At 38.1% G+C, this 15,863-nt stretch overlaps 1 protein-coding gene across 2 annotated transcripts; it reads right to left on the bottom strand.

The window, feature by feature from the left end:
• Positions 1 to 5,242: 5,242 nt before the first annotated feature.
• Positions 5,243 to 15,491, bottom strand: LOC107799263 (putative plant SNARE 13). 2 transcript variants are annotated; one of them, XM_075241017.1, is made up of 11 exons: positions 15,026 to 15,491; positions 10,844 to 10,936; positions 10,224 to 10,317; positions 9,314 to 9,351; positions 8,605 to 8,699; positions 6,993 to 7,072; positions 6,831 to 6,887; positions 6,652 to 6,744; positions 6,482 to 6,556; positions 5,947 to 6,055; positions 5,243 to 5,371 (listed from the first exon to the last, which is right to left on the bottom strand). In XM_075241017.1, the coding sequence occupies exons 1-10, from the start codon at positions 15,103 to 15,105 to the stop codon at positions 5,951 to 5,953; spliced, it is 810 nt and encodes a 269-aa protein (XP_075097118.1). In that variant the 5' UTR covers positions 15,106 to 15,491; the 3' UTR covers positions 5,243 to 5,371; positions 5,947 to 5,950. The 2 variants fall into 2 exon arrangements, with proteins under 2 accessions (XP_075097118.1, XP_016477841.1); XM_016622355.2 differs by lacking the exon at positions 5,243 to 5,371 and having other exon boundaries at positions 5,560 to 6,055.
• Positions 15,492 to 15,863: the final 372 nt, after the last annotated feature.

The raw sequence follows: 15,863 nt of genomic DNA, 5'->3' as shown, positions 1-15,863 counted from the left end.
CTAGTCATTTGCATGAGTTCTACAAAAATACATCTCTAATAATAACAATTATTTTTGACTCCTAGGTATTTTACCTTTAGGCTCTTTTCTGTCCAAACTATAGTGACCAATGTTAGGGTCTGACATCTGAACTATCATCATCCAACTTGTGGCTCCATTTCGAAGAATTAAAAGAAATTGCTCTCTGAGGTAAAACACATACGATTATCATACACAAACTTATTCTTCAGCGTATACCATCATATGATAAATCACTTAATGCACCATCCGGTGAGTATTTGTCTTAATTCTTAACACATGCAGAGATTTTGCTATAATCACTGTTACTTACATTTTCTTTGAGCATCCATATGCATCATCGTATACTCACAAGTCTCCAGAAATTTTGATACACTAAAATTCGGAGATATGGTAACTGAATAACAAATAACTAGCATACTGAACAACTATAAACCTGCTAACTGAAAGATTGTATAACTGGTAACTAAGGTAAACTGATAACCATAAGACATGATGACTGCTTTTGTACTTTCTAATAAGGTTATGCTCTAATATGTACTACTACCCATTGCATCCCACTTTTAACATCATCTCATGTCTCATTTGTTACCAACCTACACTCCAAAGGAAATCATCTTCTCTAAGAACTTGAGTATTTTCCTGCACGTCTTTTGGGCATTCGATACGTTTGGAATAGGAAGAGAAGGTTAACTATTGCTCTAAGCTTCATGGCACGATCTAGAGTAGAAAAAAATGAGACAATCCTGAATGTCTTGGTAGTTAGCCATTTATATGAGTGGCCGACACACACATATAAAGAAAACTCTACTGGACACGGCTTCATAGACTCCCTAAGACACTTGAACCTAGTGCTCTGATACCAAGCTTTGTCATGCCCCAAACCTAGGCCTGGACGTAACACGACACTCGGTGCCTGATAACATGTGACCGAGTGAACCAACTGGCTGGCTGAATCAACATGTGATATCATAATATACTGAATGCGGAAGATAAACTAACACATGCTGATATACTGAAAGTCTGGATGATATAAATCAAAGTGCGAAAATACTAATACAATTCTGAAACGTATTTGTAGCCAACATAGCTTAACATGAAAAGCTTGAGACTCTGTCTAACTGTTACTGTAGTCTATGAAGCCTCTATTGAAGCACTGAAACCACGAACTATCTATAAATATTGAAAGGCTATAAAGTAATGATAAAGCCCCGAAAGAACTGGGATCACCAAAAAACTGATACGAGAGTCCTAGCGCTCTGAATTGTCAACATCTATTGTGAGATGCAGGCCCCGGACAAAAAGGACGTCAGTACATTTGAATTGCACTGGTATGTAAAGCAACTGAAAGAATGAACTATAACTGCTGAAACTAATACTCAGCTGATAATTGAGAATTGATAATTGATAACTGAAATGATAACTATTGAAACTGAAACTAAAACTAAAATAATAACTGATAGCTAATAACTGAAATGTTAACTGATAACTAAAATGATAACTGATAACGGATAACTGAAATTATAATTGATAGCTGAATTGAACAAAGGAAGTAAGGTTATGAATACTCCCTCTTCTGAATGATGAACAACCTGTTTATCTGAATAAGCTACGACCTCGGGCCCAATATATATGTGCACAAGCCACGGCCTCAGGCCCAAGTATACGTATACACAACTACGGCCTCAGGCCCAAAAATGCATAAAGCATAAACTACGGCCTTAGGCCCAAACATGCATAAAGCATAAACTACGGCCTCAGGCCCAAGTATGCATAAAGCATATAAAATACGGCCTCGGGCCCAAATACAGGTGTTCAACATTCAGGAATTTAAAATCAATAACTGAGAATCATACTGCAATACATGATAGTGAAGTACTGAATAACGCTGAGTTAGATGGTACTGGAATACTGGATCACACTGAGTTACATAATACTGGAATACTGAATAGGACTAGAATGAGACATGTTTTCTTGAACTAATTATGAACACTAAAACTTCAACTCTTTATGACATGCTGAGTAAGCTATACTGAGACTTAGGGACATCAAACCTAAGTCTATATTGAATACAAACTGAGCTCACAACATTCAGAATGAAAGTCATGAACGAGTTATGAAGGTAGAGAATATGAGTTATACAACTATTTAAGGAACTAGGCTTAACTATATTTCTGAGGCAATTAATACGTCGTAAAAGAAACGTAGTGTAAGGAGAATCATTAACATTCCCAAACATAGAGAGTTAGCCTCACCTACTTTAACTTCCTGCTCTTGAGCATAATACAATATTCGCTAACCCTTTCAACTTCAATCTATATCAATACAAGTCAGAGGGATTCCATATTAGCAATAATACTCATGTTTTGGTCACTTAGGCATTTTCTCAAACACTTGGTGGCATAAAGTTTCATAGTCCTTATTAATGGTATTTCTACACCCAATAACCCATTCTCTTGCTCTTAAATAAATTCTAAAGTCTCAAATGGTTATAATCAATATATTTCTTTGTCACCCATAAGGTAAACAACACCCTTAACCAAAAATCAATAATCAACAACCCAAACCTATAATCGTTCATATTTTTCTATCAAACCCATTAGCTCATATCTCATGAACTAGAGTCTATAACCATTAATTCAATGATAGAATCAATTAGAGGGTGAAGATATTACCTTTTTGACGTTCAATCTTCTTGAATTCGAGTTCTAGGGTTTTCTCTCTCAATAATGGTGTCCCCATCGAATGTCTAATGATATGGAGGGTTTACCCAAGATGTTTGGAAATCGAAATTAACTTAGAATCACCATTAGAACTTATCTTGGGTGGTGGAGGGACCCTTAAGGAGTTAGGATTTTGAGAGCTTTCCTTTCTAGGGTAAGTTTTTATTTTTTGGGGCTGTGGGGGACGATATAGGGCTAAAAAAACAATTTCTCAAGACTGCCACCACGTCCCAGTAGGCCTGACCATGGTCCCAACCGCGGTAAATAGCTGGAGCACTGCCTCACGACCGCTGTCGCGGTCAAACGCGGCCGAACGCGATGGTTACGCACTGTTCTATAAAACGGGCATAACTTTTTTCACAGAGCTCCGTTTGGGCTCTACAATATATCGTTGTAAAGCTATTTCAAAGGCCTGCAACTTTCATTCTTTGAGTTTTTCCAAATTCCTTACACGTTTTCACTAAACCTTGTTGGAAGACGGACCTTCTGCAAACTTAGTCGATTTTGTCGAATCTTATGCACCTCACTTTTCATTTTGATTTTGAAACAACTATTTTCACCCATAATCATCCCGATAGGACTTCATATGTCCAAAATATAACATTTCTACTCCTTTAACTCATTCATACATAATCCAAATGTGCGGGGTGTTGCAAAGAGTAATAGGAAGTCATGATCATCTTTTCTTCAAGTGCAATATTTAACAATAATATGGAGGAAGCTACTACAATGGCTGGGAATAACAAGAGATGTGCAGGGGTGGAATGCTGAGATTCAATGGGGTGTAAGGCATGCAACAGGGAAGAAGCAAATATGTGTAATCTATAGAATGTTGCTAGCTTGTATTGTGTACTACATTTGGCAGGAAAGAAATTGTAGAACATTTCGAGGAACACAAAGGAGTTGCGAGGAGCTGATCAGAGTGATAACTCAAGAGGTGCACTATCGAGGAAGTTTGAATTCTAAGATAGTTAGGAAACTGCAGGAGTTCAATTTTTATCCATAGATATTGTAGTTGAGTAGTCATGTAGAAATGAGGGCACTAGATTTGGGGCTGCATGTCCAAATCTAAGTGAGATTTGATAGGTTTTTTTTTGCTATACTTGTAAATATTTCTCCGGTAATAATAAAATTAATTACAAAAAAAATAGGTTGGATACTGAACTTTTTAAAAATGAGTTAAATATGGATAAAATCCATATTATCCACTATAAAATAGATAATCAATAAGTTTAACTTTTACATTTACAAAGATTCAAATTGCAAAGCCTCTCAAGTTTGGAAGACTAGGAACTCTCCCAAAAGTAATTTTTATATCCATATTATTCGCCGGTTAACCATTTTCGATTCGTATTAGATATGGGTCAAGCCGATTACAGTATCCGTTTTCGACCAGCCCATATCTGACCTGAACCGCCTGTTTGCCTTCCCTAGTCATACCCACGCACCTTCTTTGTTTTATCCCTATGCCAAATCATTAACCGGAGACAATTCAGTTATAGCTTTGAATTTTTTTCATCACAATCATCGCAGATAATGATTGCAGATAGGAATTCGATTTTCAACAGACATAAGAAATCACTACGTGATCTCTTCCTGTTTGTTTAACATCAGTGAACAGAGTTATTCAATATCTATACTAACGGAAAATAATAAGTATCCAATGAAATAGTCAAGGTATGCATAAACGGACTAGATACATCCATTAAGTTTGAACTCATCTTCATAAAAGAATAGCGAATATAACGATATTTTAAACTCACTAACTTTAAATCCTAAATCCGTCTATCCCGACCCCATGGCTCAGCACTTGGCACCTATTAAGGGAATAGCCAGAGGGTCCTTTGTATCTGCAGTTCCAAGTAACCAAAGGAGAAAATTGCAAACCAAACTTTGCATCATAATCCATGTGCATTATCTGCACATTTAGTCATCACTACCAATTTAAACTCTGACCATTCTTCAGAACTGTACCTAGACAGACAAATTAGCACACAGAATGAACAAGAAGTCAACTTTGGATATTTCTAGTGAATAGCAGTTTCAAGTCCAACAGCTTCATGTCACCAATGGGGAAAAGACACCGAAAAATGTGGGGCGGGGGGGGGGGGGGGGGAGGGGGGGCACCATTGGCACCCGAAGAGGGATTTACCACTTCAAAGATAAAGAAATAAACGAAACTCATTCACGTGGTCATCTAAATCGACCTCAAAACAGCATTGTTGGACATACATACATGAAGAAATAGCATAAATGAGTATAGTAGTTGTTTTCTAAGCCTCCTTGCAACTCTTCTACACTCGAGAGTTTACAGAATGAATCCAATGCACCATAAAATCGAAAAGAAGGTGAATACAAGACAAATATCGTGTATGATTTACATAATAGAAAAAAGGAAACAAAAGAAAAAGAAATGCACTAACTTTAAATCCTAAATCCGTCTATCCCGACCCCATGGCTCAGCACTTGGCACCTATTAAGGGAATAGCCAGAGGGTCCTTTGTATCTGCAGTTTCAAGTAACCAAAGGAGAAAATTGCAAACCAAACTTTGCATCATAATCCATGTGCATTATCTGCACATTTAGTCATCACTACCAATTTAAACTCTGACCATTCTTCAGAACTGTACCTAGACAGACAAATTAGCACACAGAATGAACAAGAAGTCAACTTTGGATATTTCTAGTGAATAGCAGCTTCAAGTCCAACAGCTTCATGTCACCAATGGGGAAAAGACACCGAAAAATGTGGGGCGGGGGGGGGGGGGGGGAGGGGGGGCACCATTGGCACCCGAAGAGGGATTTACCACTTCAAAGATAAAGAAATAAACGAAACTCATTCACGTGGTCATCTAAATCGACCTCAAAACAGCATTGTTGGACATACATACATGAAGAAATAGCATAAATGAGTATAGTAGTTGTTTTCTAAGCCTCCTTGCAACTCTTCTACACTCGAGAGTTTACAGAATGAATCCAATGCACCATAAAATCGAAAAGAAGGTGAATACAAGACAAATATCGTGTATGATTTACATAATAGAAAAAAGGAAACAAAAGAAAAAGAAATGCACAACAGAGCAAATACGGTATGCACAACTCAGGCAAGGAGATCACAGTAAACAAACAGCTCTCCATGAATAGCATTCCTCTGATACTTCTTTACAGTGGCACCATATAGAAAATTGGATGGATCCATCCTTACAGATTTACACGAAATCTTGTCCAGGCTTTAGATATAGCAATCTCCTTGAAGGCGCTGGAGGAGCCAGTCCAGGGATATCCCTTATGTCTTTGTTGTGAGGATTCACAATCTGAAAACATAAGAAAAGAAGCCGTTAAACAGAAAATTTAGCACATAGTCAAGTGAAAAGCTTAACAGATTGCAGACATTGAATGCAGAAATAGGCTAAAAATAGTGAGAGCCCGAAGATGTCACCAACTACAATCAACACCTTTTTTCCCTCAGCACTTGCATAGAAAAATATGAGCCCTTTTATGCATCCATGCAGACAGTAGACACTAAAGCATAGCAATAACATATAACAATCTCAAAAAGTGGAAAGCCTTATTCCGAAGTTCCATGACCTACACATCTACAATTTTAAGCAAAACGGCAGCTCCTTTTTTTTTGTAGGTGATAAGTGGCAGAACAGCAATATGTGGTCTTGAGTTGAACAAAGCAAGGATATTGACAATATATTTATTTGCTTAAACTAACCCATGGCATGAGAGACTACCTTCACAACAATAATGGCAACAACACCACAGACAATGAGGAAGAGGAAAAGCATGATGCATTTATCCGTGGCAACCTGAAAAAGTTGGGAGCTAGATTAATTAATCTACGAAGAGAAAGAAAGAACACAAAAAGTCTATGGCACAAATATGGGGGAGTTTACAAACACACCTGCCGTCCAATTTCCTTGACAAGCTGGGATGCCTTTTTAATGGAGAATTGAATTGTGTCAAGCTCATTGACAACACGACCCATTTGATCAGTCTGCGTAACAAAGAGACTACCAAAAATTATACGGATTTCCTAAAACCAACAAAACAAAGGAGATGAACAATTATGATGATACTCACTTGGCCTTTCAAGGTAGTAGCAGTTTGTGTTCCCACTTCAATTGTTTCGTGAACAACCTACAGATTAGATATAAGCTTAAGATATGAATGGTAGATATCCCAAAATAAGCTTAAAATACGGATGATAGATATCCTGAAGCAGCGCCAAAATGAACTATGTACCTGTTTGGACCGTTCAATGGCTTGATCAGTTTCATCCATTGTCTTATTTCCAGCACTGATAAGCTCCTGATTTGACATTGCTGCAAGAAAATTTAAATGAATGAGAAGACCAGAAAATGAGTCCACAAGTTGCTTGGATGCATTCTCATAACGATAAATTAAGATATGAAGTATAAACAGTCAAGTGATGCATCCAACTATTGCTAGGTCAAATTGGATATGCACAGCTAGTATAAACACAAAATTGACACATGAACATGGATGATTTTCCGCTCATCTTCACATAGATGCGGAGCAGACAAGATATAAGACGGAAAGCTTATCAGCACCATTACAAAATAGAACAGGCTGTGACACATAATTGAAATAGTGACTCCTAAGGTAGTAGGGGTAATTAGTCACATGTTATCGTTGCCGTGCCGGTAAAAAAAGATGGTGGCAAGAAAGTGCAGCAGGTCTTTTTGCAATCACAAAAGGCAAAAGGTAATATTTTAATTCTTCATAGCTTCTTAAGGTTGTTTAACAGATGCATGCCGCACTCGTGACAGACTGCCAACGATAGACAGGAAGAAAGGCGGAGAGGACGTCAAATCGGCAATGGCCCTCATGGGCTGGGCTATGCACGTGCTAAAGTGGCAATTACACTGGAAAGGAGGGCTGTAGGTGAGCGAATCCAGAGAGATTGTCTCAGTTCGGATTGTTCTCTACAACTCAGGAACGTGAAGCTGGAATCACTAGTAATCGCAGAGCACGCCGACCGGGGGATATGTACCAGGTGTTCCGGCTTCTAAGATATGGTTAAAAGGAACAAACATAGTTGAATGGAACAGCAGGCCATATACACGTTCTACAGAGCCCATATAAACACTATGCCTCTTTTTTGGGGGGGGCTAATACAGTATAAAGCAATGCATATTAAGATCTATTAATGGAAAACTAAGCAAAAATTACTTCAGAGAAATGCTTCCATCAAAGTCCGAACAATTGGAAAAGAGAAGCTAAACGAAGTCAGAACTTTATTATAAATATGCTCCCTAGACCTCTCCCCTTCAGTCAATTTTGTTTTGACAGTTAGGATTTCTCTTCAAACAAAGGGAAATGGAGCACTTTCACAAGCAAAAACTGTGACATATAGTAAAACAAAAAGCTATGTATACAAGTTGACTGTGTGAATCATGGCTTTCTCATTTCAGAATCTAAACATGGATACATGCTGAAGAGTCGTGCATGACTAGGTGGTGTTTTGTTCAGACATGATATCACACCCAGTTTCCTCCTCTTTTCCTTTTCATATAGAAGTCTATTCCCATTCCACGAATCCATGGCAGCCAATTCTTCCGTCAAGCTTTTTAGACCCCAATATGCCAAGAATCAGATAGAGGGGAAAATGAAAACAACAAGAGTCTAGTTATAAATCTATCTTCAGTTCGACTCTACAACAATCACACCTAGATGGAATTTGAAAATATGGACCACTTTGCCTCATATGTCCTAAGTTTGTGCATTTCAGATTTTGTAGCTTGTGAATTCTTGATTTAAAGTAAAATCTAATGATTTTCCCAGTTGAACCTTTGTACAAAATTTCGCTGTACTAATGGGTTATTGTTCCAACCTGATGCCATTTGGACATTTTCCTCTGCTGTTGGTTCACTTGCACCTCCCATGTCAAATAGTTCAACCCTCTTATTGCCAAGACTGCTCATATACCTGCATAGCAGCAACGGAAAGAAGAGAGGTAACAGATAGCATCCATTAACTGTATCAAAGACCTAAAATAATAATCAGATATTGAAGGAGCAGCATCAGGTTTTTAGGAATTCTTTTCGAGACTCAAATAACTATTCATTGGCCACAATTTTCTTGAACTTTTAAAAAATAAATTCCTTTTCAAAAACTTTGACTTATTAAAAATGTGGGTCTGTACTACTTTTCCATAGTTTCCAAATAGAAGAAATTTTCTTCTGAAGAAGTTAATCTAATTGATGTCAAAAACCAACCCACGAATTAGAAGGTTAGAACTTTGAATGACAAAATCGTGTCAATCAATTTTTGTAGAGTAACTTTATTGACAAGTAATAGCCTATTGATGTATACTGGGATTGCAGCCTTGAGTCGGCTTTGTGTATACACATTATATAATGGACAAACCAAGCCATGCAAATCCAAAAGTTCATTAACAGCAAAGTACATATCCAGCCTCCAAACATTCTACACAATCAAATTCTACGTGATACGGCACCCAAGTTGAGATAAAAAGAGATGAAACTTTTCTGGGAGCAGAAACCAGAGTGGAGAAAGAAAAATTGGAGGAGTTAACTCACGTTTTTCTCAGGGCCACATATGAGTTTAGCTCTTTGATCTGCAAAATTAAGCAAATTTAGAACAGTATTCCGCAGAAGTGGTATGCATAATATTAGTCCAGTAAATGGACCAAACCAAAATGTTAGTCTGGCAAAGACTACTGCTACTATTACTACGCCTCGGTCCCGAACACATTGGGGTCCGCTAAGACAATGCCCGAAATTGATATTAGCACCCACTATCTTGATCCCTTCATAACAACCTTTTTTATGGAGATCCAAAGTGGAAAAGTGCAGCTTGTGATTAATAAGAGAAGACAGACACCGAAAGACAATAACATGATGGTTTTGAAGGATGTGCCACAGGATTGGTGGCTCAAGTTTTATGTGGATTCACAGACAGCTTGATAGTACACTTGGAAGCAAAGAAAATATGAGGAAAGCAAAAATAACCAAAACTATAATGCCGAAGTGCACAAATCATGAAAGTCTCAATTCAATTCCTGTTAAAAGCATAAAAACTTATGTCAATTAGGAACTCATTGCTTATCCAGTAACCCTAAAATTGAGAGTTTAGTAACATAGAATGTCCCTTCCAAAAGTAAACAATGTTAAGTAAATCAAAAGGGATAATTGTTTCTCCATTCAAGGTAATTGCATTTTTTGTAACTACAGTAGGCTGAGACTGTGCGCTTAGTTTTGTTGGTTATTTATTATTTTTCAAATCTCACTCTTTGATAAAAGCTTATGTTCAGAACGACAGTGGCCATAGCGCAGCGCACAGGAAAAGGGAAATGGATGAATCAAAATAAGCATATGGTTATAGAATAAACTAAGATAATCAACCATTGGAGTGCATGGGTTGCTTACCACTGCAAGCCCATATGGGATTCCGACAAACCCCTTTTCTTAATAAGAGATTCCAACTTACCATTGATTGCTTCTCATCATTGAGTTGTTTGCTGATCTCAGGAGGATTTCTACTCTCCTCATCTTTAATTTCACGATCAAACTCTTTAATTAACCTTGAAGAATTGGAAAGTAAAAGTATTAATGATCACTATAACAGGAAAACTAATTATTCGAATTCACAAGTAATAACACAGTTACTTCTGATAAAAGTTGAGCATTCTAATAACCTTAGTAAACTAGAAATAAGAACTCGTAAAGAGCAGACACAATTCAGGAGCAAATAAATACTATAATGTCTTTTGGTCGGTATTGAGTTTTTAAATCTTGAGACCTTTTAGAACATCTCCAAATTCTCTCCATGTAAATTTGGTTTTCAGTGCAACCTATGTACTGATATTTATAATATATACAATAGTTACCAATTCAAAAAAAAATCTTGAGACCTTTTTCCAAAATTTAGAAAATAAAGTTTATTCGGGTTAGACATAAACCCAGTATCCTAATTGTTTGAATTCCTTAATTTATTTTGAAGGATCAAACATAATTCTCGAAAAATTGAAAGAACAAATGTGTCATCACTAAAGATGGGCAATTCCATCTATACAAGTATGGAATCGGGGAGAAGATAAAAAGTGCTACCTTTTACATTCTCTCATCTTCCCTGTAAGCTCTTCCAACTGTTTACTCTGTCTGTTGGAATCTTTGATCTTATCCAGCTTTTGAAAACCATTTCTGAGGAAAAATAGAAAAAAAAACATGCAAATAAGGGTAAAATGTAGTGAAAAGAAATGGTCAGGTCCATGCACAGGTATTGCCTGTTAAGGAACAAAAATCTGGTAGGAAAGAGAAAAGCACCACAAAGCACTCTCAATGAAACAATAGAAACAAAGCACAATCTCCAAGCTAGTGGGGACGGCGTCATGATTAAAACCAGCGAGCTAACAGTTACAATAAAATATCTTCACCGGCAGGCAAAAAGCACAATCTTAATAAGACCAGGCATCCTTTGTAACTAACAAACTATTAGAGCAAGAATGGAATGAACATAATGTATCCCCTATGTACAACTAACAAACTGGAGTATTACAATCTCTCTCAATCCATTAACTAAAGTATATATTTCAAGTTTGTCGTTTAGTGCACTACGTAACGATCTAAAAAGTTTCAATTATGAATGTATTCATAGCCGTATAAGTCTTTCAATATTTTACCATTTTAATTATAATGTCATATCATCCTTCAATTTTGTTCTTCATAATGGGATCGGGGAAAGCGGGTACGGGGATCAAACCTATACCTAAAGTTTGGAAGAATCCCACTGATACTACTAGACTATAAACCTTGGTGGTGTCATATCATCCTTCAATATTTTACTATTTTAACCAAAAAGTTATGAAGAGCGCAATAATGGACAAAGAAGCAAATAGCAATTATGCGGACACGAGTAACAAATGAAAGAGCATTAATTTGTGATATCATAATCTCCTATTATCTATCCCGGTGGAGTTCTGGAAATGCATGGGTAGGACAGGAGTGGAGTGGCTGTCCAGGTTGTTCAATGTGATCTTCAGGACTAAGAGGATGTCGGAGGAGTGGAGATGGAGTACAGTGGTGCCCTTGTATAAGAACAAAGGGGACATCCAGTGTTGTAACAACTATAGGGGTATCAAATTACTAAGCCACACCATGAAAGTCTGGGAGCGGGTGGTTGAGGCGAGGGTGAGGGAGATGATGCCTATATCCGTGAATCAGTTCGGTTTCATGCCGGGCCGCTCCACTACAGAAGCTATCCACCTTGTCAGGAGATTGGTGGAACATTTCAGGGATAAGAAGAAGGACCTGCACATGGTATTTATCGACTTGGAGAAGGCGTACGACAAGGTCCCAAGGGAGGTGCTATGGAGGTGCCTGGAGGCGAAGAGCGTGCCGGAAGCCTACATCATAGTGATCAAGGACATGTACGATGGAGCTAAGACTAGGGTTAGGACGGTGGGTGGCGACTCAGACCATTTCCCGGTAGTTATGGGGCTTCATCAAGGATCTGCGCTTAGCCCCCTCTTATTTGCTTCGGTGATGGTTGCTCTAACACGCCATATTCAAGGGGATGGGCCATGGTGTATGCTATTTGCTGATGACATAGTCTTGATAGACGAGACGAGGGTCGGTGTTAACGAGAGGTTGGAGGTCTGGAGACAGACTCTCGAGTCTAAGGGTTTCAAACTAAGCAGATCTAAGACAGAATACCTAGAGTGCAAGTTTAGCGCTGAGTCGAGCGAAGAAGAAGTAGGCAGGGACGTGAAGCTTGGATCTCAGGTCATCGCCAAGAGGGACAGTTTCAAATATCTTGGGTCGGTGATTCAGGGGGACGGAGAGATCGACGGGGATGTCACTCACCGTATAGGGGCAGGGTGGTCGAAATGGAGGCTTGCATCAGGAGTCTTGTGTGACAAGAAAGTGCCACAGAAACTCAAGGGAAAGTTTTATAGAGCTGTGGTTAAACTTGCCATGTTGTATGAGGCGGAGTGCTGGCCGGTGAAGAACTCTCATGTTCAGAGAATGAAGGTTGCGGAGATAAGGATGCTCAGGTGGATGTGCGGGCTCACCAGGTTGGATAAGATTAAGAATGAAGTTATTCGGGAAACGGTGGGGGTGGCCCCAGTGGATGAGAAGCTGCGGGAAGTGAGGCTCAGGTGGTTCGGGCATGTGCGGAGGAGAGGCCCCGATGCCCCGGTGAGGAGTTGTGAGCGGCTGGCGGTGGTTGGCGCGAGTTGAGGCAGAGGGAGGCCCAGGAGGTATTGGGGAGAGGCGATTAGGCAGGACATGGCTAGAATGCGGGTTTCCGAGGACATGGCCCTTGATAGGAAAATCTGGAGGTCTAGTATCAGGGTTGTAGGATAGGGACTTCTAGAATTTTTCGCACTTCTTTCCCGGGGTTGGGCGGGGTTTGGTGGGGCTCTCCATAGATGATTTGTGTATTGTATTGTGCCCCCTTATGGTAGTTACTGGTCGTTGTTATTGCATGCCATTTTATTTATGGTTTATGGTTACATAATTATTTATGTGATTTCTGCTGGAGTTACTAATGTCGTTTTGTTTTTTGTTTTTGTTTATCTTTTCCTTTTGCATGCCATGTTATTTATGGTTTATGTTTACATAATTATTTATGTGATTTCTACTGGAGTTACTAATGCTATTTTGTTTTTGTTTTTGTTTTTTTCTTTTCCTTTTCCTTTTCCTTTTCCTGAGCCGAGGGTCGATTGAAAACCGCCTCTCTGCCCTTTCGGGTAGGGGTAAGACCTGCGTACGTATTACCCTCCCCAGACCCCACTCTGTGGGACTATACTGGGTAGTTGTTGTTGTTGTATAATCTCCTATTATCTGTTATTGGTCCTACGTACAGTCACTTAGTAAACGCCATAGTTTCTCATTCTCCATTAAGATAATTCATTTAGTAATTCAGTCTCTAACATTTTTTGTCTCATCTATAAAACATCTGGGGCCCATATTATGGGCTTATTTGACTAGCTAAAAAAGTAAAATGGGACTATTAAATCAAGAGCAATAACTTGACAATCATTCCTCAGAAAGAAGAGTTTAAGCAACTATAATAACTAACAAATTTACTAACCAACAAAGATAATTACTCAGTAGATACTGAAACCACATCAGAATTCATGACATGTTAGAAGACATCTCTCAAAGGAGCTCCACCACAAACTAACTTAAATCTCTAACTGACGCCGACCAAACCCCAAGTCCAAATCAATCAATTAACTAACCTTCAATGCCAAACAAGTTGGAACGGGCTATACAAAATCGTGTGTGTCATAATTAGACTATTTGTTTAGTCTAGTCATCAACCTACCACGATACTTTCCTGTGTCCAAGCTCTATGCTTTTGCACATGCACGTAGGCTGAGTTCCACCCCACTTCAAATCAATGAATCACCTAAACCTCAACCCCCAATTAGCTGGGTTGGCAATAAGAATCCCCTATATCATTAGACTATTTGTTTAGTCTATCCATTAACCTACCACAACCATCTTTTCTAATCCAAGTTCTATGCTTTTGCACATGCACACAGGTGGAGTTACACCCAAGACATCAAAATGGGAAAAAATAAAGATTTAACAATCCGGGTTTTTCATTATAGCTATTCTGCTATGAGAGGGAGACTTCTCACATTTCATTGTTGAACCATAAGAATATAAATCAATTAAATTCAGAGCCCTTCCCGCAAAGGAAAGGCAGCCAGGTTTCATTATATTTTATAATATCTCAATTAATTGCTCTATCCTACAGTACAAGCCTGAAAGATTCCATTATTATCTCTACAACGAGAAACAACAACTACAATAACTTCAATCATATCTGAATTAACTGCTCTATCCTACAGTACAAGCTTAAAAGATTCCATTTTTATCTCTACAACAAGAAGTAACTACTACAATAACTACGACTCAATCCGAGCAGAGGCAACAAACAGTAGGTGGCTTTTTCCCATTTGCCTAAGCTTTGGCATGCAAAGTTACCCGGTACCAGTAAGGTAGCAGGTACACATCGGAATGGTTGGGGTACGCACAAGCTGGCCCAGACACCATCGTCATTAAAAATAAAATAACTATGACTCAATCCAAAACTAGTTGTGGTCGGCTATATGAATCCTCTATACCCGTGCTGCTTCATTTAGGCCCCTTTTATTTCAAATTATTATATCTAAACACAAATAATGCACATCAAAATTGGAAAGAAAAAAAAAATCAACAGTATTCAACTATTCATTAAATGAAAAAAGAATAAGAAAAGAAGGGAGAATTTACGCTAGGGCTCGGAAATTATCACGAATTTCTCCATGGATCTGCTCCATTTGTGGGTTCATTTGCAAGTCCAAATTCGCCATTTTTTGGGCCTCCAATTGTCTCCTCTTCTTCTTCGTTTATTGCCGGATTAGAACCCCAAACAAATTCCTCACCGGCAGATCAAAGATATTACAAAAATATCCAACTCTGCAAAATTTGAAAATTTACCCAGAATTCACACCATTTTTAACAAATTAGATATTAAAAGTGGCTATTTTTGCAAATAACTGAAATTGAAAACTGACAGCTCGCAAGTTAGGGTTTTTAACAAAGGACGGGAAATTACATAGAGGGAAAAGAAATTGGATTTGGAATGGTTTAGGGTTCTTGAAAGGGGAAAAAGGGGAAAAGAAGGGAAGAGAAAGAGAAAGAAAAATAAAAGAATTGATTATTTATTTATGTGTTTGGTAATAAGAAAAATAATGATGGAAGTACAGGCTGCCAATGGACTCTTTTTTCTCTTCTTTTCCTTGTCAATGTCCACATGACACCCTTGCATTAGTTTGCATATTAATGTTTTGACAAATATATATATATATATATATATATATATATATATTACTTTTTAGCTATTAAATGCCATTATTTTGATCGACCGGCCAATTTTATATTTTGCCTAATTATTTTTGGGCTCCTTAAAATTTTGATTTATCTAGTGTAAGATTCATTAAGGATCGGTTGGGAAGGTGTATAAGAATAATACTGAGTATTAGTAATGCTATGATTAGTTATGCTAAATTATTTTCCATCGACTATTTGGTTTGGTATATTAAAAATGACATGCATCCCATTATTTTTT

The sequence above is a fragment of the Nicotiana tabacum genome, chromosome 20, assembly GCF_000715075.1.
Source record: "Nicotiana tabacum cultivar K326 chromosome 20, ASM71507v2, whole genome shotgun sequence".
Taxonomy (NCBI): Eukaryota; Viridiplantae; Streptophyta; class Magnoliopsida; order Solanales; family Solanaceae; genus Nicotiana; species Nicotiana tabacum.
This window is presented reverse-complemented; position numbering and strand designations above follow the sequence as displayed.